The sequence below is a fragment of the Chelonia mydas genome, chromosome 14 (genome assembly GCF_015237465.2).
Source record: "Chelonia mydas isolate rCheMyd1 chromosome 14, rCheMyd1.pri.v2, whole genome shotgun sequence".
NCBI lineage: Eukaryota > Metazoa > Chordata > Testudines > Cheloniidae > Chelonia > Chelonia mydas.
This window is the reverse complement of record NC_051254.2, coordinates 33,044,171-33,068,495: the sequence shown is the minus strand read 5'-3', so window position 1 is coordinate 33,068,495 and position 24,325 is coordinate 33,044,171. Positions and strand designations below refer to the sequence as shown.

General features: G+C 50.2%; 1 protein-coding gene across 5 annotated transcripts; it reads left to right on the top strand.

The window, feature by feature from the left end:
- Positions 1-1,607: 1,607 nt before the first annotated feature.
- Positions 1,608-24,054, top strand: ZNF692 (zinc finger protein 692). Of its 5 annotated transcripts, XM_043528725.1 has the most exons (13): positions 2,527-2,934; positions 3,235-3,446; positions 3,975-4,006; positions 7,976-8,452; positions 9,285-9,290; positions 9,914-9,962; positions 10,373-10,513; positions 12,046-12,174; positions 19,794-19,856; positions 20,749-20,827; positions 21,567-21,681; positions 22,452-22,551; positions 23,232-24,054. In XM_043528725.1, exons 1-13 carry the CDS (start codon positions 2,881-2,883, stop codon positions 23,614-23,616), a joined length of 1,842 nt encoding a protein of 613 aa, XP_043384660.1. In that variant the 5' UTR covers positions 2,527-2,880; the 3' UTR covers positions 23,617-24,054. The 5 variants fall into 5 exon arrangements, with proteins under 5 accessions (XP_043384662.1, XP_037769476.1, XP_037769475.1 ...); XM_043528727.1 differs by lacking the exons at positions 2,527-2,934; positions 9,285-9,290 and adding an exon at positions 1,608-1,818 and having other exon boundaries at positions 9,899-9,962; XM_037913548.2 differs by lacking the exons at positions 2,527-2,934; positions 9,285-9,290 and adding an exon at positions 1,608-1,891 and having other exon boundaries at positions 9,899-9,962.
- Positions 24,055-24,325: the final 271 nt, after the last annotated feature.

The following is a 24,325-nucleotide window of genomic DNA, read 5'->3' as shown; positions in this document are numbered from 1 at the left end:
TTGTTATCGTAATGTCTATTTCTTAGAGAGGCATTTCATCAGTAAACTTCCAAGCGCTTTACAATATTTCATCTACCTATTTTCACCACACTGCTGTGAGGCAGGGCTGTGCTATTATCCCCACTTTCCGATGGGGAACCGAGACACAGAAAAGCTAAGTGACTTGCCAAAGGGCACTCAGAAAGCCCATGGCAGAACAAAGACTCCCTGGCCTCTTTTCCTTCACAGGCCAGCACCACAACCACCTGCACAGCCTTTTGCTCCACTGAAGAGAGGGGTTATGGTGAAAGGTATAAGTACAGCAGTGAGGCATGGATTTTGTTTTTTTGGCGGGCGGAGCAACACTCCTTTAAGTTTTAGATACAGACCAGGCTATAGTTTCCGTTTCCTTTTTGAGACCAGAAAATCCTCCCCAAACAGAGGATGATGGGGCCATTGAGCTGCATTTCCGGGCTCTTTAAGGCCTCAGTTCAGGAAGGTACTTAATACTTCTGGGGCAATTCTTTGCCAAAAAATTAAAAATTCTGCATGTTTTATTTGTCAAAATAATGCAGTATAATCACACTGGTTTCAATAATATAGGTAATTTATTTCAACTACAATACAATTTATAGAGAATGGGAGTAGGAAGCATTGGAGGAAATCGCCAAACCCCTTTGTCTAATAGTAATGTAGCTAGGTTTGATCCTTTACTTCTAGTTATTAGTCAACAAATACATAAAGCCATATGCTCAGTGTTACATCATAGGCAACTGAAAAGCAAGTGAGCACTGGGGAATCAAACTCAATTTATATTGACTACTCACCAACTCCAGAAAGGTCAGTAGCAAACAGTTCTTGGATCACATTCTGATGGGAAATTTTTTCACTCCAAAAATTTAGACCAGTTCTAATCACTAAAGCAGCATAAGCATTTATAAGGCCGTACTGTCCTTTACACCACTCTGGCAAAGTAAAGGAGCCTTAAAATGTTTACACCTGTTTTATACTCCTGCGGGAATTCACAAAGACAATGGGAACAATTCACTAAGCAGGCAGGCTGCTACATTCTTTCTGCCTCTGGAGAGAGAGCCTGCCCCATGCCTACCTCCTCAGAAACACCCCAAAGCCCTGCCCTTGCACATTGAGCATGCTGCAATAGCGAGTGAGTGAGTTAGTGTGTGTGTGTGTGTCTAACACACACAGCTCAGTGCCCCCCTCCTCCCAGCGGTGATTTACGTCTCTACCAGCTGCTCCTGGTGCCCAAACCGCACTGTCTGCACTGCTGGGGAGGGGCATGTGACCACTCTTGCTTCCCTTTGCTTCCCCATCAGAAGTCATTTTTCTGTGGGGAAGCAAAGAAATCTGCAGAAGACATGAATTCTGCAGCAGTGATGCAGAATTCCCCCAGGAGTATACTTAAATGCATGCATAGCACCGTTACAATCAAGAGTACTCATGTGTTCCCAGTCAGTCAGGTGCTTCAGTCCCTTGCTGAATGGGAGCCTGAGGACTACAGCTCCCATCATACACCAAGGGCAGAAGACTACAGCTCCCATCATGCATCAGGATAGGGGGAAAGACGAGAACATCTAACTCCAGCATGGATAAATGCTGTAACTCCCATGATGCCCCTGTGAGAGCCAAGGTGCCCTTCGGCCGTAAGCTGGAGACGCGAAAACCCGTCAGGCCCTGCGCGCAGGACTCCATTTCCCGTTATGCACCGGGCCACACACTCTCTCTATCGGCCGGAGAGTGTCCACGGCGCATGCGCGCTCCTTCCGAGCTTGTGGAGTTGGTCGTGTGACGCCATCTTGTCACGGTCTCAGCCAGCGCTGTGTAAGCGCTGGGGGAGGAGGGGTCTGTCTCTTAAAGGGGACACGGCCCCAGGGTGGGCCCTCCCCTCCTCGGGGTAAGCTCAAGGAAAGGGGTGAAGGGCTCGGGGGTACGGAGCGGGACCCGGTGCTGCCCCAACGCCAATATCCCGCGCTGTGCCCCGACGGGCCCAATTTAAGGTACCACGGCGGAAAAAACGCAAGAGGCAGTTGGGGAGGGGGGAAGCAAAGGGGGATTAGCGCGCGCCCCCACCTCTCGCCACACAACGGCCGCTCCTGCCGCGCGCCTCGCTCTAATTGGCCAGAGGCGTCCGGCGGGAAGCTCAGCTTGAGGGAAGGGGAGGGTGATCCGGGCCGTGCGGATAGAGGAGAGGGCCCTGGTGGAAGAGGGCAGGAGCAGGGCTCTGACGGGGCAGAGGCGGGGTTGAGGAAAAGGGGCGGGGCTATGGTGGTGGGGACGGGGTGGTGGGTGGAGCTGAGGCGGGGCTCTGTTGGGAGGAATGGGGGTGGGTCTGAGAAGGGGAGGGGTGGGGCTATGGTGATGGGTGGGGTTGAGGAAAAGGGGATGGGCTGTAATGGGTGGGTCAGGATGTCGAAGGGATAGGGGTAGGGCGGGGCGGTGGGCGGAGCTGAGGAGGGGCTTTGGTGGGAGGGACTGGGCAGCGCTGAGGGGCCATGGAGGGGGGAGGGCAGCCAGTGTGGGGTGGCAGCTCTAGGGCTGTATGGTTCCTGGGCAGCCCAGGGCGGAGGTGGCTCACTGCCCCCTGTATCTGTCTCAATGTGCCTGGTGCAGGATGGGTGTGGGGCCTGGCCCTGGGTTTGTTCAGGGAATGTTACTGGGGCAGGCTGGAGTGGGGCATTGGGTACCACTGTCCCCCATGTGGTGAGAAGGGCAGGGCACAGTGGGTCCTAGGGATGCATTGCGGGGAGCAGCAAGTCAAGGGCACTGAAAAAGGAACGAATAGATCGATTTACTCCTTTGGTGGGAAAGGGGTTGGGTATTATTGATGAAACTGATTACTTTTAGACAAACTAATACAGCAGGAGAGGGAAGAGGCCTTTGAGAATGTCTCTGGGAGGCTTGTCCCCCACACCCCTTATCCCCCTGGACCCTAACAATGTGATAGTCCCTTTTCCTTCCCACCCTCAGACCCTTTTCTTCTTGGGATATTCCCCTTGCCTTTTCCTGACTTACTCATCTCACCCCCCACACTGTTTCTTTTGGTGGGTACGGTCTTTACTAGTTGAGTTCTCAAATGCTTTCCTCACCCCCAGTAATGCCCTAGTTGGGCTCACTGTCCCCTGTATCTGTCTCAGTGTGCCTCCCACTGCACCACAGACAGGATCTCTGCCCCACTCCCTCTGTGCAGCCCCAAGGGATTTGCAGCTCACTCCCTAGTCTCTTTCTCCCCACTCCCAGGTGGGCAGCGTCCTTGGTGGGAGGATGGAGCAGAGGCGGCAGGGCCGCCAGCAGGCCTCTGAGTGCATCCGCAAACAGAAGCGCAAGGAGCTGGATGCCCGGCGCAGCAAGTGCCGCATCCGCATCGGGGGCCACCTGGAGCAGTGGTGCCGGCTCAAGGAGCAGCTGGGATTCTCCCTGCACTCCCAGCTGGCCAAGTATCTGATCGACCGGTGAGGAGTGAGAGGGAGGGATGAGAGTACTGGTCCCACAGCAGGGGCCAGGATGTGGGAGATAAGTCCTATGGGAGGAGAAGGAAGTGGAGGGGGGGCTCTGTAGAATGGACATAGGAGACCCTTGATTTCTTTCACAGTCCACCTCCCACACACCTTCCCCTAACAGGGCCCACCCTCCTCACAGCCCCAATTTCCCCACAAAGCCCCTTGTGCATCCCTCCCAGATCCTTACATGTTCCTGCTGTCCCCATCATGCCCCCACCAATTACCCTGACAAGCTCCAATATGTCCTTTCCCCCAGTTTCCCCCATTGCACCCTAACTGGCGTCTGACCTTGATGCCTGTCCCGTGTGGTGGTTGAGATTTTGGGGTGGGCTGATGGAGGTCATGGAGCAGGTTCCCTTTTGTCTTCTGGGTGGATGGGCTCAGCCAGGGGGTGCAGGATCTGTGTTTTCAGGGTTCCCTCCCTGCCCCTCGCTGTTCACTCAATATCTCACCTTTTGTCCCCACCTCTCTCTGCTGCAGGTACACTTCACAGGGCTGCGTCCGGAGTGCAGGTAGGCACCTCTCCTGCCCAAATGGGGTCTCTATGACTCTGCACGCACTTCTCCTTATGGGGAGGGGTATGCAGCTTTGAGTGTCCTTCTAAAAAGGGAGGTGCAGTGGGGGAATCCCCCCTTTAGTGACAATCATGTCAGGGAGAAGGATTACATGGTGGGGGTAGACTGTGCTTCAGCCATAGTGGTGCTGGGTTATATGACTGGGCATGATGGGGGGATCACCTTGTGTTTGGGGCACTAACTCTCTATACCTCCTTGTGGCTCAAGTCTATGGTTTAGCAGTAGCACCTAGTGGCTCAAGTCTGGGTTGGCAGCGGGGGAATCTAGGCCCACCGCTCCACTTGGTTTTGACCCTGGGGCTGGTAATTCAAGGGTATCACTAAGTCTGCTCCCTAGGTTTCTTCCTCCAGTGCCCCCTGCCTCTCCAGAGGCCCAATGGGGGCCTGGTTATTGACTAGCAACACGTACTCAACTGCAAGGGGTCCGGAGATTCCTCACCCTCACTCTGCTGTCTCTCTGAGGGTGGCCTGCAGCTCCGTACTGAGGTCTTCTTCAGGCAGTATGGAACTCCTGCTGTATCCCTGTAGGAGCTACCATGGAAGGTCTGCTCCCTTGCACTGACCACCCAGGCTGAGCTGTGCAGTGCCCTTTCAAGCTCCACGTGCATTGTGAGCACACCCAGCAGATGAAGCTGGGTGGAGCCTCCAGGGCCCACAGATGGTCCTTAACCCTCTGTTCCCCAGCGTAGGGTTTGTACATCCCATCACAGGGGGTTAGAATTAATTAGGGGGGTGGTGCTGTGGCCCCCTGTCATGGAGTTCAGAGTACAATCCAGACCAGTAAGAGGTTGTGTCCCACTTGCCCTGCAACCCTGGGTGTCCTACAGTGCTTTGCAGCATAGATGCCGACTCCGTGGGAGCTCCGGGGCTGGAGCACCCATGGGGAAAAAAACCGGCAGCCAAGCTCCCCTCCCCTCCCCGCCCCACCTCCACCTCTTCCCCTGAGCATGCCTGCATCCCTGCTCCACCTACCTCCTAGCACTTGCTGTCACAAAACAGCTGTTTTGCAGCGTAACAAGCTCTAGGAGGGAGGGGGAGGAGGCGGGGCCAGGGCAGGGATTTGGGGAAGGGGTTGGAATGGGGGTGGGGCAGGGGTGGAGTCGGGGCGAGGCCGGGGGCAGAGTGGGGTTGGGCGCCTGTGCTTTGCAGTGCACAGCCTGGGATGCTCACAGCCACCCTACAAGCATGCCCTGTAGTAGAAAAAGGGACCTGCTCCGGCCCCTGGTTTGGAGCAGGTGCCCCATCCTTCCTTATGGCATATGAGTGCAGCATGACCACTAGCTCCGTTTGCTTCTGATCAGCTGCTGAAAGACCTCACTGTGCATACAGCTCTTTTGATTGCTTCTTGGTGAGCTCAGCATCTGCTTCTTTTCTCCTACTGCCTTTTCTGCTTGTGACTCATCTTTATGCTTTCCTTTGTTCTATTTCCTTCCCTGAAATAAACAGAAAATAATAAAACAGTAACCTTTCTTTGACTTTCCCCAGCCTTTTCACCTGAAAAATACTTAAAACTATTCTACTAGTGCTTGGAGAGCAAACCTCAGTTAAAATAGCAAGCTGTGTATAAATCTTATTTCAACTACTCCACTGTCAAAGCGTTGGATGTGCTCCAGACCAGTAAGGGGTTGTGTCACCTCTTGTCCTGCAACCCTGGGTCCTGTACAGTGCTTTGCTGCTGTAGCCCACAGCCTGGGATGCTCACAGCCAGCCTACAAGTATGCAGGTTACACCCTGAGTGTCTGTGTGCTAGACAACCTGGGTTCAGCAGCTCTGACCCCAGCAGCGAGTCTACAGCCCTACTCTGTCTTCCACCAGTCTTGGTTACAACCAGCAAGTTGAGCCCAACACTCTCCCAGTCCTGAATTTTCCCGAAACTATGTGCTCTGCAATGTCCAGCCCTCTCCTGGACAGTTCAGAGAAATAATGATCAGCTTGTTCCTTTAAAGAGACAAAAGTACATCACAGTTTATTAACCAGGATAAATACACTCTTCCCTGCAAACAGCACTGAGTTGGTTTATAATAAAAATCAAACAAGTTTATTAGCAGGACATAGGTTAAGTGATGCCATGTGAAAGGAATAAAGTTAGAAAGGGAAATAAGCAAATAAAAGTGAAAACGTGGATTGAAAAGTCTAAAACTGAATCTAGCGAGGTACAGGCTTTGTTCAAAATGTTTTTTCTCACCAAGCTTCCTTCTTCAAAGCCGTGGTTCACTTTCCCTCAGTCAGGACCTTCCACAGAAGTACAAGATATTGGCTTTCCTTGTCTCCCTAGGTGAAAGATCTTTGCCTAAGCAGGTTTCTCGCTTATACTCAGTTTCCAGAGACTTCAACCCCTCCCTTGGTTGAAGGGCCCATCTTTCTCAGCTTGTAAGAGTTCTGTTCCCTTGTGTCTGTCTAGTGATGGGATGCCAGGCATGGCTTCTCTCTTTGATTATATCTTCCAAAGTTCAATGACTTTGTGTCAAGAGGCAGAGTGACCTCATAGTGTTCTTTCCATCCTGTGGACTTCCCCCTGCTGATTTCTATGTAAATAGGGCTTCCATTGTTTTTGGTCACAGCTTGCTTAATTTCACTCGAAACAGGTAGACAGCTACCTTAGCTCCTGTCTGGGTGGGGACCTGTTTCTCCCTGTTTGACCACAGACTTTAAAGCATGATATCATTAAGTATCCATATTTTCTCATATTGGGTTTATACATACATTTCACAATGATATTACCAGTTTACCAGTGTGTTACTAGCTTTCAGAAAAGACCTCACTCTATGCACTTTTAACAGATTTAATAATTTTAATAAGAAGATGTTGAAGTAAAAAGAAAACGGTACACAGTTTAAGCATAGAAGTTTCTGGTTATCAGGGAATAAGGTTCAGATTATCAAGGGGTGCGAAATTCGGTTTAGGAATGGGTGGCGTAAGGAATACATAATCTGCAATCTCCCCGATTTGGGGTAAAAGTTTAACGGGTCAAAGTACAGACATTGAGATATGGGGGTATGTTATTCATATAATGGCTATGTTCAGGTGTGGAGTATAATGAGTGGATACGATGATGAGGATGGATTTACCCTCATTTGGTAGGATTTAATGTTCAGTGAGTTTATGGTTCCAGTTCATATGGTCTAATGGAAAAAGTCTCTCAGTCCCTTTCCCATAGTTGATGCACGATGTCGTACTGGCTCACACCTCCTGGTACTGTCGGTAATATTGTATACAATCAGTTGATTCAATTGCTTATCACTTGAGGTTCAAACACCCCCAACCCCACCTTTATAGATCAGTGAACTTGGCAATATATTTTTTGAAAAGTAAAACCTAGACCAAGCTTCTCTCTCCTGCTTGGGCATAGACCCCATGCTGTCTCTTCCCCCACTTGTTGGCTTGATAGCTTTGGGTATTTGATATGTAAATGGACCTTCATTGTCTCTCATTGACAGCCTGGCTGCTGTTCAGAGAAGCAAACACATTCCTTTGTCTAGGGCAGACCTATTTACAACCCCCCCTGACATGTCTCATTTAAACATACTTTAGTCACAATTCTAGTCTATATCCATAACTCTTAATGCACATCGCGTCCATACATCACACAAGAATATTAGTGATCAGTGAGTTATTAGTTTTCAAATGATACCTCATAAGGCATATGTTGTACAAAGATTATTCCAGTAGTGTGCAGTGTATGAATACAGGGGTGCTTAGAGTCACACAACCAGGAAGTTGGGTTATGGGGGAGGAGGGGTTGGTGCTGTGGCTCCCTTAGGGGTAGGATTATATGGAGAGGTTGGGGTAAATGTTGGGGTGGTGCAGTGTCCCCCGTGGGTTCTTGGGTTATAGGCAGGGATAGACAGGTTGTATGGTGCTAGGGGCACCCTGTGGTTTACATGTGGTTTCCCTCTCTCTCCCCCAGGGCAGGGTGGATCAGATCCCAGCGCCCTCCCCACGGATGCCCTGCAGCGCCTGGTCGTCCTGTCTCATGTTCACAGCCAGGAGTGCAGCTTTATCCCCAATATGAAGACCCCCTCACCAGGCGACAAGGGAGCCCCAGGAAGTCTAGTGTGGGAGTGCATGGCTGGACACACCTTCTCCTGGGGCCCCCCTGCACCGGAAGAGCAGCCACCGGGAGGTAGCTCGCAGCCCGGCAAAGCCACTTCCCAGTGCAAGGAAAGAGGAGCCAGCTCAGGGCCCAGCCCACCACCTTCCCCAGTTACCAGCCGCAGGCGCTCGCTCCGCAGGGCAGCGCTTGCCCAGGACTCCTCTGGGAAGGTGGTTAAGGTGGAGCCCAACCCCCTTGGGAACAGTGCAGTGGTGGAGAGAATGGCAGTTCCATCATCCACCAGCAGCATGGACCACAGTGGAGAGCTAGGAGAAGGGAGCACTGACACAGGTGAGGGAGTGAGCAGGACCCCCCCTGTTCCCGGATCCCCATGCAAGCATGTGGTGGCACAATGGATGCAGCTGACCAGTCTTCCCTTTCCCATGGCCCCACAACCTTCTCCTCCTGTCCAGCCAAAACTGGGATTCCTCTTCCTTCTCTCCACTGGTCCTTGATTTCTTTTGCCCCATTGACTCCAAACCCCCATGGCACTCCCAGCCAGGCTAGCTGGCTCCCCCCGTACATTGGAAATACAAGTTCAGATAGCCCTTCCTCAACCCCACACCACCCCCTCCCTATCTGAAAGTGATCAGCTGGACCCTGTTAAGCAAACAAGCAACCCATGAGTCTTAGCTCCATCCATAGTGATGATAGGGATCCTGTAATAATAACCACCCTCCTCTAAACTAGTCCCTATCCCCCTACATTTGCCCCCACCCCTGGACAGTGCAGGAGGCTGACACCAGACCCTGACCATCAGTCAACAGATTCAGGCCCCTTCGAGTCAAGAGGAGAAATGAGTTAAAGAGGCAGGGACCCACCTTGCCAGACCCCAACACCCAAATGTTCCCATCATTGGCATCCCAGGCCCCATCACACTACAGCTTCAGGACTAACCATTTACCCTAAAACCAGGCTGAAGCCTTGGACGGTTCAGAGATTTAAGTCAGTTACAGGGACAAGGGTGGGTCACTGAGTCCCGGGGCCCCGTTCCAGGAATGTGGGTAGGTCTCCTTTTTGTTACGTCTTTTAACTGTGTTGTAACCGACCAGGTCACTGGCTTGAAGTGAGAATGTGGCCTTAGTGAAAGCACCCAGCGTGTCCCTGGTCTTCATGGGGAGAGAGGCAGGTCTTTTTAGTGACGAGGGCCCAAGTTCCATGGAGAACTTTTCAGATCCACATCTGTCCTGGGAGTGAATTGGGAGCCAGGGCAGGCATCCTATGCTATTCACACTGCTGACCTAGTGGGCAGGTATATCCTGCCTTCTGTGAAGCTTTCAAATGTAGTCGTCCAGCTTGCAGGTCCCGAGGGGAGGGTTGGCTGTGGGTGTCCCCCAGCTGTGGAGAAACAAGGGCAGATGTCCAGCCAAGCACATCTGAGGTGCTGGAACACAGAAACTGCCAGAACAGATAAGACCGGGGTCCATCTAGCTCTTTATTCCTCAGTGACCAGTATCAGGTGCTTCATAGGAGGGGCAAGAAACCGTCTATTGGACAATTATGGAACAACTTGTTTATAGTTTCTTCCTAGCCCCCTTTCTGTGGCCTGTTAGTGGTTGGTTTATACCCTGAATGAGGATTTAGTTCCCTTCCTCGGGGCCTTCTCACTCTGCGTTGCTCTCTCCTCCCAAACCCTCCCTGCAACCTCTCTCCCACAACTGCACCTTCCTTCCCCATCCCTTCTCTGCAGATCTCAGCTTCATGGTTCCATTTCACCCTTCAACTGACTGCACCTAGTTTCTCTCCCCACAGCTCCCCTGGCAGAGGCAGAGGCTGGCATGGAAGGGATAGAGCCGGAGAGGTGAGTGACGGTGGCTCTTCTCCTCATCATCTGTCCCTGGTGCTCACCTATCCCCTGCGCGTATGCTCCCGGGACTAGAGAGGAGCTGTCCTGTATCCCCAGCAGTGCAATGACCCAGAGTCACTCCCGTCTGACAACATCTGGTATGAAATTAACTGCTGAGTTCTCAAGCCAGTTCCCAGTGGGACAGTCTTGCCCAATCCCTACTATTAGGCATCAGCCCTGTTGTGAACAGCTTCAGCAGAGAGACCAGTGACTGACAGGGACATGTAGACAGGATGGCCATCAGGCTGTGAGGAGAGATGGTGGGATCAGGACCCACAGAACCCTCAGGGATTTCCCCCTCAGAGCCATGGCTCAGGGAGATGCGCTTCCGTCCAACCTCCTCCCTTGACATCTGATTCTTGCAGTGCACCAGGATTGGAGGATAAACCAGAGGAGGTGCCTGACCCCAAAGAGGAAGAGGACGAGGATGAAGACTTCACCGAAGAAGATGACCTCACTTACACTGACGACCTGCGCGATAAGAATTACCACCCCTCGTTGGACAGGTAAGGGATGCTAGAGCTGGGCTGGGAGGGAGCTGACTGCACTGCTCTCTGAAGGGCTGCCAGGCTGGACCGAAGTCTTGCACTTTACGAAGAGTCTGTGTATGTTCGTTTTGACGTAATTCCACAGCCCTGGTCTTCTGTCCCTTCACCTTCCGTGGCCCTTTCGTACATTAACAATTAACCAGGAACTCACAGGGCGCATATAGAACAAGGTGTCTCTCTCCGTAGCTTTTCCTGGATCCCTGCCCTTTCCCACCTGCTCCCTGCTTTGTGGTTGCCAACACTTTGCCAGTATAATTAAGGCCTCACTCTGATTTCACAGGTAGCTGTGGTACCCCGGGATGCTCCTAAACACCACTGCTGAGAGCATATGCTCCTAATTCTCAGTTGTGTGAGTGAGATCAGAATCCGGCCCTGGAATTGTAAATTCCCCAGGGCAAGGACCTTATTTTCATTACTGGTAAGAGGAGGGGAAGGGATTTGCCCACTGCAATGTCAGAGGGTAGATGGCCCATTGAAGGCTCAGGGGCCCAGCCCAGCTCTGACAGGCTCCGCAATGGGGAATGAAGCAGCTCAGGTTCACCCGAGGGTACTGGGAGGCAGTTAATTAGGCAGGGAAGCACCTGGACATGATAAAAAAAAATTAAGGACCTCAGTTAGAAGGGGAGTTCCCGAGAGGAAAGGCAGCTGCTAGAGAGCCACCCTCTAGCAGGCTGGTGAACGGCTAACACTCCAAAGAAAGAGAAGCAGGGCAAGCCTACAGGCAGGAGGTAGCAGAAAGGGGCTGAGAAAGACTGTTCTGGCTGATCCAAATGGGCCCCGAGCTGAACCCGGTGAGTTGGGCTGGCCTGGGCTCCCCTGCATACTCCAGCCAGGGGCTTATGGAGAAGAAGGTTCTAAACGCAGGAGACCTAGGGCTGAGTAACGCCTACTAGAGCCATGGAACTTCTGACTCCCCTTCACCCTGAAGGGGCCAGAGACTGCTGAGGATCTGGCCAGGAAAAGTCAGGTTGTAACAAGGACTTGACAAACACAGAGTATTACAGCATCAGGGGGTGGAGCCAAGTTGGTGTAGCTCCCCACCTTGCCACAAGGGGGATCTGATCGACAAAGGCCCCTGATTTCACCCACACAGTGAGTCAGTTTCAGAGCTAGGAACAGAACCCAGGTGTTCTGCCACCCAGTCTTGTACCTTAACCACAATCCCAAACTTCCTTGTGACTTTGTCCTGATATTGGAAACGAGAGACCCATTTGTTAAACATACTCTTCAGAGGGAATGCTGCTCTGACAAATCTAACCCTGACTGTTGTGTGACTAAACTCTCAGCTCTAACCTGATGTGAATGTGGAATAATACATTGATTCCTTTAGCACTGGCTTGGAGGAGATCCTTTTAGTCTATGTGCCTCTCCCTGAGTGGCATTGGGTTGCTTTCCCTCTGTTTTCCATGTCTAGCTTCACCTGCCAATAGAGAGCCTCCTCTCACAGGTTGTAACTGTAACCAGTTCCTATGTCCATCTCATCCATCCAGTGACTCCGAGCTGAAAAGAGAACAAAGCCAGAACAAGAGCCGCAAGAGACCCGTGAAGGGTGCGCAGCTGCCTACCGAGGCGAGTCCAGCCAACGGCAGCCCCTCTGAGGAGAAGGCGGTGCAATCCAGGTGAGGGGGAAGACAGGCAGAGGGCCAATCCAGGTGAAGAGGGAGAGCCTGAGCACATAGGGAGAGGAGAAAGGAAGGCGAGAAGTGGGTGAGTGAGAAGGAAGGGGTTGAGATCAGTTTGTCTATCTCAGCTCGATCATCCAAGTGGCTCTGTGCCCATCTGAGAAGCGACTGCATTTCCCAACCCCAGAGTTTTCGAATGCCGGCTAACCTACAGGCCCGAGGGTGTGCGTGGGGCTGTCCTGTGCTCTGTAATTGCAGACCCCTGTCAATAGCAGCCAGACCAAACTGCAGCCAATTCCCAGCGCAGAGCTGTCTTCCACACCACGCTGGGTGTCTCAGGCCTGGTCTACACTTAAAATGTAGATCAACATGGGTACATCACTCAGGGGTGTGAAACTTGTCTCACCCCTAAGCGCCATAGCTATGCCGGCTTAGCCCCTCATTAGGTGCAGCTATGTGGATGGACGAATGCTTCTGTATACCTAGCCAGTGCTGCTCACGGAGGCTGCTTAGCCACTGTGATGGGAGCCATGTGAGGACCTGAGCAAAGCCCGTTGACATTAATAGAGATTCTTTCCATTGACTTCAATGGCAATGGAGCCAGTGGTGGAACAATGGGACAGCGAGGGAGACAAGCATACTAGTGTCTGGGTAGAGAGAGAGAATATAGTAGGGCTGAAGTTTGCCCACGTCACAGTTCCATTCAATGCAGGGGGAGCTGTCAGGGAACCAGTTACAGCTCCCTGATCCTGCACTGTCTGCCCTCTGCATAACTTAGAGAAGCTCCTCAACTGCTCTAACTCATACCACCGGCATAAGATCCCTAACATCAATGGAGGATTGATATATCAGAGCTCCCCCCACAGCACCAGAGAGTGCAGGGAGGGTTCCACGGGAGCCATCCCTCCCTGGAGAGAATTCCACTGACACAAAGGGATTTCTCCTCTGGCCATGTGGGGCCAGAACATGGCCTCTGTGTTGCCCAAGTGGTACAAAGTGGCCATAGTGTACTGCAGTATCCTGCTCACCAGGGAAGAGGCGAATGGCTAAATAGGGCTTCAGTGTATAAGTAGTTACTCCTGGGGGAATATTGCACCAAAATATTTAAAATTCTGTGCACAGTATTTTAAAATTCTGCATATTTTATTTGTCAAAGTAATACAATATAATCGTGCCAGTTTCAATTATTTTGGTAATTTATTTCAAATACCCGTAAGCAAGTACGTCTGTAATAATACAGATAACAACAACAAAAAGATTCAGGAAATGTTTTTTGACAAATAGATTCTTTACCGGGCATATTAATACAGAACTTTGATCATAATTCATTTAAACTACAATACAGAAATGTATTTCCCACACCGTTGAGAAGCAGTACAAAGGCTTGGGGATTTCAGGGGTAATGAAGGAGCTGAGGGAGAGGGAAGTAATTGCTGGGAAGGAGCCTGGAAGTGAATCTGGAGGGTTGCTGGATGTGGGTGGGAGAAGTATGGAACAGGTTTTTTTGCGGGGTGGGGAATTGTTGGGGAACCTTCCCCATGCCTCTCCCATTCAGTCAGGCATATCTGCTGCCTCTGTCTCCATGTGTCCCTGCATCCCCACTCCCCATTCAGCCATGCATTTCTGCATATGTCGCCATGTGGCCCTGCACCCTTCCTCCCCCCGTCTCCATGTGGCCCTACACCCCCACTCCTATTCGGCCCTGGGTTCAAAGTTGTCACCCCACTAGCTCCTTTGCTCCCACCCCAGTCTGTCCCCCTCCACTATCCCTCCAGAACGTCAGTCTGTGTGACCCGCCTCACCAACACCATATGCCCCGCTCTGCCCCCCTCCATATCCCGTGCCTCCTCACCTGGCAGGGCACTGTGAGGAAGGCAGCCTCTGTCTTCTCCCTCTCCATGGCTGGTTGCTCTGACCCGTGAGTTAGCTGCCTTCTCTTCTGGCATCACATCAGCCCCTAGTGCGTGAAAAGTGTAATTGCAGTTTCCTTTCACCTCCCCATCAGAATCAATTATTCTACAGGGGGAAAAAATATCTCCGGGAGGCATTAATTCTGCACTTGCGCAGTGGCTCAGAATTCCCCCAGGAGTAAACTAATGCTGTAGTTTTCATAAGGTTCCATCACAGAATGATGATAAATATTCAGCAGTGTAGTGTCTGGTTCTCTGCACTGAAGCTGCTAGTGTGAATTTGTAATACTTTTATGCAGAAAATGATGTATGCATTAGCGTATTGTTTCTTCGATTATAAAGCCAGAAGGGACCATTGTGATCATCTTGTTTGACCTCTTGCATAATGATGGCCACTGGACTTCCCTGAATTAATTCTTGTGTTCACTAGAGCAGATCTTTTAGAAAAACATCCAATCTTGATTTAAAGATTGCCAGTGATGGAGAATCCACCACAACTCTTGGGAAGTTGTTCCAAGGATTAATTACCCTCATTGTTAAAAATGTGCCTTATTAATAATCTGTATTTGTCTAGCTTCAATTTCCAGCTTTTGGATCTTGTTGGATCTTGTTATACCTTTGTCTGTTAGATTGAAGAGCCCTCTGTTATTACATTTCTAGATAAATGATGCTGAAAATTTACTCATTGCTAAGAAGATGTGTTGGTTTCAGTACTATGATGTTGATAGTTGAGTTAATCTCTGAAGATCCAAGGAAGCCAAGTTAAGATTGGGTGGGTGTTGGAAACTGCTTGGGGTGACTGAGCCTAATGCAACCTTCACTGAAGTGAGAGGAATGACTTGCAATAAATCACTGCGAGTTGGGTCAGGTCCTTAGTGAATGATTAGGCTCCAAGTCACCAAAGTATTTAAAAGTCAGTACTGCCAATCTCAAGTGTACAGAAGTAATGAGTAACATCTCAAAAATCATGAATATTTGATTTGAGTGGTTTGGGGTTTTTTTGGATTTTTCTAATAATAAATTATAGGTTCTTTAAATTTCTCTTCTGGTTTCTGAGCCTTTAAGTCACCCTCAGGACACATTTTCAGTGTGTTTTTTTTCCAAGCGTGAGGGCTAGAAACTTCCATTTTATCTAAATAAACGCCGGTGGTCACTTGACTCTGGGACCTGGGGCTTTAAGAAAAACACCAAATATCACAAGACTCTCAGTAAAATCACAAGGGCTGACAATGGTGCCTGTGCTTACACACATGGATAGTCCCATAGCAGTCAATGGGCCTACTTATATGCCTAAAAAGTAGCATATGCTTAAGTCTCTTCTTGAACTGCGGCCTTACATAACACCAGGGAATTAATTATAGACCCTAACTCTTTCTTTCCAGACTTTCTAATGTTTTTATTACATAGGAAGGTGTAAAAGCATTTCCTTTGGAATTAGCTGAATTAAGTGTGAACAGTCTTCCATCCTCAACTATCTCTTCACGATTATATGTTTTTGTGGGAGTTATGGGAGAAAGAAGCCCCAAAATATAAACCCAAACAGATACCAAGTAAGTATTAACATGCACAGTTACAGCTCTTCTGCCTTTTTCATTTCTAGATGTTTTTGTGACTTCAGTTCTATCCTGAAAGTCTATTAATGTCTGTTTTACAGGGGCTGTGAAACTAAGTAACAGTTTGCTACCCGTAGAGAACAAGTTCTGGAGGCATTAATTGAAACACAGCAGAAAATAATGGTAAATTATATATTTAATTTGCGCTGCCCCTTCCTCTCCCTGCAGCATTTTAATTTTACCATTAGAGGTACACCATCTACTCAAAAATCATGCTCGTGTCTGAAAACTTTCAAAATCACTGGAAATAAAAAGATTATTTCCCTCTAAATCTTTCTTTTTCCTTCAGTTTCTTTACTTTGTGCATTTGAGAGCACTCTGTTAATCGTCTTTTAGGGCCAGATTTTCAAAGGTGTGTAAGTGCTTAGTGGGATTTCAAACATGCCTAACTAAGTAGGATAGATATCAGACTCCCACTGAAATCAAATGTAGAGCACCTGAACTTTTCACGCATTTTAAAGATTGACTGAACTTGTTTGTGGTGTCCCTTTAAGGTTTAAAGGAAGTAATGGTTTTGATCAAATAAGTTACACATTGATGTGTGGTTTTTGCTGTAGCCATTATGATACCAGCAGCTAGGGACATGGAGACAGAAAAAAAAAAAAATCAGAGGAGCAAGAGAAAGCGCATCAAGAGCACGTCGCATACTGGAGTGTGTGTTCCTTCGCAGATGACTCTCATCTCCTTCTGTAAGTACCGTCATCCCAATCTGATGACAATGCCTGTGTGCAATATACAGTATTGCAAAGCGTTGAGCAGCCTCAGCTTGCACTTGCAAAGTAAGCTGCATAGCCTGCATCTTACATAGTGAACATGGCAGATCGTCCGTGATTTTTAACATCTGTTTTCTTCACCAAAATGACAATTTTGCTGTTTTCTAACTTCTTTCTCTTTTCAGGACATTCCGTCACAGACCAACAACAACAAAAGTGAAGTGGCTGCAAGATTTACCTTGGAAGGTGGATAATGCAGACAGAACATTTTAAATTAGATCAAACTTGTGACAGGGTCGGGCCAGATGGGTACAGGATAGTAATAAAAGGCAGATATATCAGCCCCAGGTTAAGTAGGTCCCTTTTCCCTGGGTAAGGTAACAGGGAAGGTTGCAGAACAATTAGGAACCTTCTGGGGACAATTAAGACAGACTGGCTGATTAGAATAGATTCATAGATACTAAGGTCAGAAGGGACCATTATGATCATCTAATCTGACCTCCTGCACAACGCAGGCCACAGAATTTCACCCACCCACTCCTGCAGCCAATCAAGAAGCTGCTAGAATCAATTAAGGCAAGCTAATCAGGGCACCTGGGTTTTTAAAAGGAGCTCACTTCAGTTTGTGGTGTGCGTGTGAGGAGCTGGGAGCAAGAGGCGCTAGGAGCTGAGAGTGGGAACGCGGACTGCTGGAGGACTGAGGAGTACAAGCACTATCAGACACTAGGAGGAAGGTCCTATGGTGAGGTTAAAGAAGGTGCTGGGAGGAGGCCATGGGGAAGTAGCCCAGGGAGTTTTAGCTGTCGCACAGCTGTCCCAGGAGGCACTCTAGGCAGCTGCATTCCACAGGGCCCTGGGCTGGAACCCGGAGTAGAGGGTGGGCCTCCAAACCTCCAAACTCCAGGTCAGACACAGAAGGAGTTGACCTGGACTGTGGATTCACGAAAACGCGCAAACTGAGGGCTGCCGTGAAGCTCCAAGGCGAACAAATCCGCCAATAAGCGCAATACCCACCAAAGTAGAGGAGGAACTTTGTCACAGTATATGTGACCAAACTTTCTCTGTGTTTAAAAATATTAGATTAATGGGATTACGACTGTATCCTTTTCTCTTAACTGTATTATACCTTTTTGCAATACAGTGTGTTTAAAGACTTTTTATTGTTGGTAAATAATAACATTTAATCATGTTTGTAACATAGGATCGTTGTATTTACTTGTAGTTATTTTGTACGGTGAGGAGTAGGTATTTAAGATAACTGTCAAACAGTACAGAAATAAAATCATTTTCCGTTGTATTTAATGTCCAGAGTGGATTTTTCTAAAGGTTTTTAGTGCTTTTTATTTTTATCGTGCAAACAATGGATTTACTCAAGAGCAGCTTGGTTCTACTGACCTAGTCAAGTTTTATTATCATTTCATTATTATTTGTATTACCGTAGTGCCTAGGAACCCTAGGATGACTGCATTCAGGGGGTGTCCTACCAAATACATCCACACTGCATTGTAGGTCTTATATTTTCTGTTTACATCTCTATTACAAGCCATCAGAGCTTTGAAATTGTAGAGTGATGCTTTCTCCTTCGGTCTTATTGTTTTGTCCATCTTGTTACTTTAATTAAAAACTGGGAAATATGATACCAAAAAAGCCATTAGGTTATGCCAAATATTCATCAGGGGCTCGGGAGCTTCTGAGTCCTCTTGAAAAACTGACCACTAAGGCCTAATTTTCAGAAGCACTGAGCACTTGAGATTCTAGTTGAAAGTCAGGGGAGCAAGCTGTTCTCATCTCCTCTGGAAATCCATGACCATGAGTGCTCAGAAGTCAGGCAAATGTTAAAGGCTGCATATGTAACCTCAACTCTGCCCTCTTGTGCAATAATGTTCCAATGTAGTCTGTTAACTGTATGAACACATGCTATTTCTAAATATAGCATTGTACAGTTTCTTTTTCCTTGCCATGTTAGACACACACATAGGATCTTGCGGTGTGTAATAGTTTTTGTATGCCAGAAAAACTGAGGTTACTTATATAGAAATATGCTATCACAGAGACCCAATGATGGTAACATTGTGCAAGTTGTCCTCTGCTTGCTCACTATCTGGTGAGTCTTGGAGCGTCTCACGGAGCAGGAAAGCACTGAGCTCTGCTGTATCTAGCACGCCTGAGGTATATTTAGGCTTGGAAAGATTAGATTGTTATTGTTCAATGTCAATAAACATCCATTTCATCATACCTACACACAAACCAACAAAAAAAAATCCATTGAAAATTTACAGAAAGGCAAAGTACGAAAAATACTGCCTGAGAACATTTTAGAGGTTGATTAAAAGCAATTTATATATTGTGGCATGATGTTGACTGTGTGTTTTTATAGTTACAGTAGAACCTCAAAGTTATGAACACCAGAGTTACAAACTGACCAGTCACCTCATTTGGAACCGAAAGTACGCAATCAGGCTACAGTAGAGACCCCCCCCCCCCCCCCAAAAAAAAAAAAAAAATAAAAAGGGAAATACAGTACAGTACTGTGTTAAATGTAAACTGTTAAAAAAATAAATGGAAAGCAACATTTTTCTTCTGCATAGTAAAGTTTCAAAGGTGCATTAAGTCAATGTTCTCTTGTAAACTTTTGAGAGAACCATAACGTTTTGTTCAGAGTTACGAACCATTTCAGAGTTACGTACAACCTCCGTTCCCGAGGTGTTCGTAACTTTGAGGTTCTACTGTGTAAACCTTTAACTTTTGAACCCTAGTGACTCCAGCAGCCTGGGGGGTGAGCTGGAGAGAGTCCTGTATCCTTTCAGCAGGGGTACCCTTTATCAGAAAGATGGTGGTGTGTACCCACCTACAACTAAAGCCTAGCAGTCTGTGGAAACACCCAGGCCCCGACCCTCAAAGAAGTTTAGGTGCCTATTTCCCATTGATTTCAATGAGACTTAGGCATTTCAAGATCTTTGAGGATCTGAGCACTGGCCTCTACACCAACCTGACCTTCAAGACATGAAATTTGTAGTGCTGGGCCAAACTGGAGCTCTTCCCAGTGTCTGGCAGGCATCGCAGTGTCCATATGGGTGTCAGTGAGACTTGGAGGTCCAGGAAGATGCCAGAGCAATCTTAGGGTGACCACCCTGAATTCTCCTTCCTGTAGGAGGAGGCTGGTAGCTGGAGATCCCTGCCCCAGAGAAGGGCAGGCAGCCTTCGTCTCCTATGCCTTCTCGCAATGAGGGGAAGAGACAGATGTTCATGGTGGAGTTGGGGAAGGGTGTACAGAAAAGGAAAACACAGGCGAGAGGAGAGGGAGACTACATGGGGAGAAAGGAGGAGGAGAGACACACCCCCTTTGGGAGCACCCAATCAGTTTGTTTCTTCCTTTGCAGCCGCAAGAAGCGGGGACAGCCGAGCAACAAGGATGTGGCCCAGATCGGCCCCAAGAGAATCAGGTAGGAAGCTGGCCTGGAACCCTGGCCATGACTCTGCTGGCTGACCTGCCCTAGAGCCCTTATAGTAGCAGAGCTGGGCTGCAGACCAGTCCCTTGTATCCCTGCTCCCCACAGCTGAACTCCCCACTCCACTGAGCAGCCGGTGGTGCCTCCTGCAAAGGGGAGTAGTTGGGCAGGGGTGGGATCTCCCGCTCTGTCTGGATTGGCCTCTTGGTGGGGGTGGCAGCACCATTCCAGTTGGACTTAAAGGTGAGGAAAAGCCCCATTAGCCCCAGAGCCACACACCAGGGACTGCTTCCCACAGCCCGTTACCTAACATACTTTTCAATGGCCCCAGTGATGTGCAGTCCTCTTGCCACTTGGTCTCCTGTCCATTCCCCCTTGTAACCACCCCTCTCTGTCCCTGCATAGGCTCACAGCCAGTGATACTCCCTGGCGTTTCTCACATCCCCACTGCACCCATTGGTTGGCGTCTTCCACAGGGTATGCAACCCACCCCTTAGCGCCCCCAACCCACACACCGTCCCCGTTGCTAGTGGTGTGTTTTGTCCAATCTGTCCACCACTCCACCCCCAATACTTTGCACAGCTGACCGAGAGACCAGAGCAGATGGGCACAGATGGGGAAAAAAGAGTTTGGAAAGGAGCTGGAGAGCCGGTGAGTCAGGGAGATGAAGGGGGCTTTATCCAGACGTCACAAGCTGCAGAGGAGAGGTGACGAAGGCAGCTGGTGAGCAGGGAAAGATCCAGGGAGGTGGCTGCAGAGGACACGGCTCTTGCCCCTGCAGCGGGGAGAGGAGAGGACGAGGGAGGGTTTGAGAACCGAGGGGCTGCTGAACTGCATCCTGGCTCCATCAATAACCTGCAAGATCCTCACCCCTTCCTCTCTGCAGGAAGGCAACCAAGCGTGAGATGCTCCTGTGCGACTTCGAGGGCTGCGGCAAGATCTTCTCCAACCGCCAGTACCTGAACGTGAGTGACACGGTGACCTGTGGGGAGGGGCACCTGACCCACCCCCAGCACAGCCTGGTCCCTGTTGGGATACGTGGCCTAAAACCATTATGGTATCAGCCCAGCTGCGGGCTTGACAATCAGTTCAGTGTGACCCACCGGTGAACGTATGTTACGGGTCCCTCTCTGTGCCTGATCCACAGAGAATAGGAGTCTGCGATGGTCTTACCATAGTTCAGTCTGCAGCTACTTATGCTTTTAATTCTGGACATCCCCGTTTCAATCCCCAGCCCAAATGGGAGCTGTCACATATGCCCTGGTCGCTCCCATCTGACTGGCTGTTCAGTGAAACAAGTCCGTGTGTCCTCAGTTCCCAGCAGGACAAGATTCTATATCAGGGCTAAGGCCCCAACCCAGAGCCGATCGACATCCATGGTGAGATTCTCACTGACTGCAGTTGACTCTGGAACGTGATCCAATCGGCCTCCTTTGCTGCAGCCTCTACAGAAAGGCTGGGGGCTGAATGGGTCATAGAGTTATGGCTTCCCTCTGCTGTCCCACAGTGAGAGCTGAGTGGCACCAGGGAGACCCCCTGTATTGGGGTTGCTGGTCGAGCCCCAAAATCAAATCAAACATTCCCTCTGAATCCCAGTTCTGTGGTAGGGCACTCAGTTAGGTATGAACCAGGGAGGATGGACTGTGGGGTCTCTGGGCGGCAGCTGACCCTACCCTCTGCTTCTCCCCAACCCCCAAACGGCAGCACCACAAGAAATACCAGCATGTGCACCAGAAGACCTTCACCTGCTCTGAGCCCAGCTGCGGCAAGTCCTTCAACTTCAAGAAACACCTGAAGGAGCACGAGAAGCTGCACAGCGGTCAGTGTGCCTGAGCACAGGGGCTAAAGCCTCAAAGCACCTGCCTTCTGCTACAGTGCTGGGCTCCCCCTCACCTCAGCACGCACACAGCTCTCTCAAGGCCCCTCAATCCAGATCCTGGGCTCCTACACACACACACAAACCCCTGCCAGGACCCCTCAATCCAGCCCCACAGCTCCCCTTCAGTCCCAGCCCTGGGCTCCTACACAATCATCTGCCAAATGCCCCTCAATTCCAGCCCCACAATCACAAAGGTCTGCCAATGCATTTCAATCCCAACCCACAGGCTCCCTGATATTCCAGCCCTGGGTTGGGCCCCCCTCCCCCTTTTGACCTTTGCCGATACCCCCCCAGTCCTGATCCACAGCCCCCACTACTATTCTAGCCCTGGGATTCCCTCCCACCCAGCCCCAGCTCTGCAGGTGCCTCTCTCATGCCCTGCAAACAGCGCTGTTATTCTAGCCCCAGGAGCCACACCCAGTGCTGCTAATAATGCATCTCAGTCTGGCCCACAGAATCTTCTGCTGTCTGGTCCTGAGCTCCCCCTACACACACAATTCTGCCACTGCTCCTCAATCCCAACCTGCAGGTCCCACTGTCATTCCAGCCCTGGACTCACTACCAATATTTGCTCTGGCAACCCCTTGCTTTTTGCCCTTTGGACTACTGCCCTTCTCTCATCCCTACCTTTGCTTCCACCTGGGTAAAATGCCCTGCCCTACATCCTGCTGCCCAGTGCAACCAGTAACCCACTCTTCTCCCCGCTGCAGACAAACGGGATTACATCTGTGAGTACTGTGCCCGCCCCTTCCGCACCAGCAGCAACTTAATCATCCACAGACGCATCCACACGGGGGAGAAACCCATACAGTAAGTAGCAAACCCAACTGGCTTGCTCTGTGACTTGGGGTCTCTTCCTCTGTGCTGAGCTCTCTCTGTCCCTAAGAATTGCAGCACTGAGAGGCCAAAGGTGGAAATGGCTGATTAGGTGCCATCGATCCAGTTCTGGAGGATACAGTCCCTAGGGCTGTCCGGGCCCTCTTCCTAACTACACCCCGGACGAGGCCTCTCCACCTCACCCGCTTGATGTCTAAACCCATTAGATACTTACAGACCACAGGTCCCCAAAGTCCCCAAGCTACAGCACCACTCCAACCCGGGCTCTGGGGAGGACATGGCAGGTCGCGGACAGAGGTACGGGTGGGGCACGATCCTCAAAAGTTTAGGGAGTAATGAATTAGCCTGTTGAACTCATTGCCACAGGAAGTTGCTGAGGCCAAAGATTTAGTGAGATTCCAAAAAGGGATTGGACATTTATGTGGAAACAAGAATATTGAGAATAACCATAATGAACAATAGCAATTTTGGAAGGGAGATTAAACGTCCTGCTTCAGGTTTTAAGCCAGTTCTCCAGCCATTAGAGCCCGGGACTAGACCTAACGTGCAGGCCAGATTAGCCCATAATTCCTGTGTTCCTGTCTCTTCTGTGCATCTGATTCCCTCCCCGGCTTTCTCCACACTCTCCTCTTGATCCCCTTCCCTACCCGCAGGTGTGAGATCTGTGGCTTCACCTGCCGTCAGAAGGCCTCCCTCAACTGGCACATGAAGAAGCATGACGCCGACTCCTTCTACCTTTTCTCCTGCGACATCTGTGGCAAGAAGTTTGAGAAGAAGGACAACGTAACCGCACACAAAAGCAAGAGCCATCCCGAGGTGGCTGCCGGCCCGGCCCAGCCCACACTGGAAATGCCGGCATCTAGCAACAGGGACACGCCATCCCTGCTCCCCAGCCTCACTGAGGAGACACAAACCAAGGACCACTCGGATGTGCTGTGCCCACTTGCCACAGAGCAGCTGGAGATCCCTGCACCGAGCCATTGCAAAATGGAGAAGGCGGAAGAGCCGGTGTCCCCCATCGCAGCATCCGCCGAGTAACGGGCCACACCGAGTGGGATCCAGGTCTCACCAGCGCTTGGGGGCTGAACCACGGGGGATGTTGGCAGAGATGATCCCAGCAGGATCCTGCCTTCCAGCTGGACTCTGCTGAGAGTGGGACATAAAGCGCTTAGCAGAGGGATGGGGATAATGACTGAACCATGGCGGGGGACTGCAACAGAAGATCTGAAATCCTGCCCAGGTACTGAGAGTATGAGGACAGGGAGGCACAGGCAGCCCTGCGAAGCCTCCCCACACCACAGTCAGTAGAGTGCAGACTCTCCGTGGGCCAAGAGGACTGACACCAGCACTTCTCTGGAGCAAGGGGGCTCTGAAGAGAGATGCTGAGGTTCGCCCTCCCCAGGAACAGGCCTCAGCTTTGCTACTCTCAGCTTCAGGGCTTTGGACAAATCCTCAATAAAGAATTATTTTGTGTAATGCCTGGGGTGGGGAGAGCATCTTCTCTGATGGGGCTGCTGGTTCTGCCAGCCTGGGCAGGGCAGGGGGGAGGGTAGGTGAGCCTGTCTTCATCCCAATGGCCACAGCTCCTGCTGCTGTTTCCCTGCCTTTCTCCTGTGAAATTACCCCATCGCCGGTTGGTGCAGCTCCTCTGAGTGGAGGTTCAGCAGCCACCCCCCGTCCAGCTGCAGAAAAGCCTGCCAGTGTTGTGGTCTTTGTATTAGAGCAGAACCTTGGCGTCCGAATGGAG

Excerpts from the sequence above, each read along its gene's own strand:
- ZNF692 (XM_043528725.1), top strand. The coding sequence starts at position 2,881 with ATGTCTCTGGGAGGCTTGTCCCCCACACCCCTTATCCCCCTGGACCCT. Across the intron at positions 19,857-20,748 it reads ATCGGCCCCAAGAGAATCAG|GAAGGCAACCAAGCGTGAGA; the intron begins GTAGGAAGCTGG and ends TCCTCTCTGCAG. Across the intron at positions 20,828-21,566 it reads CCAACCGCCAGTACCTGAAC|CACCACAAGAAATACCAGCA; the intron begins GTGAGTGACACG and ends CCCAAACGGCAG.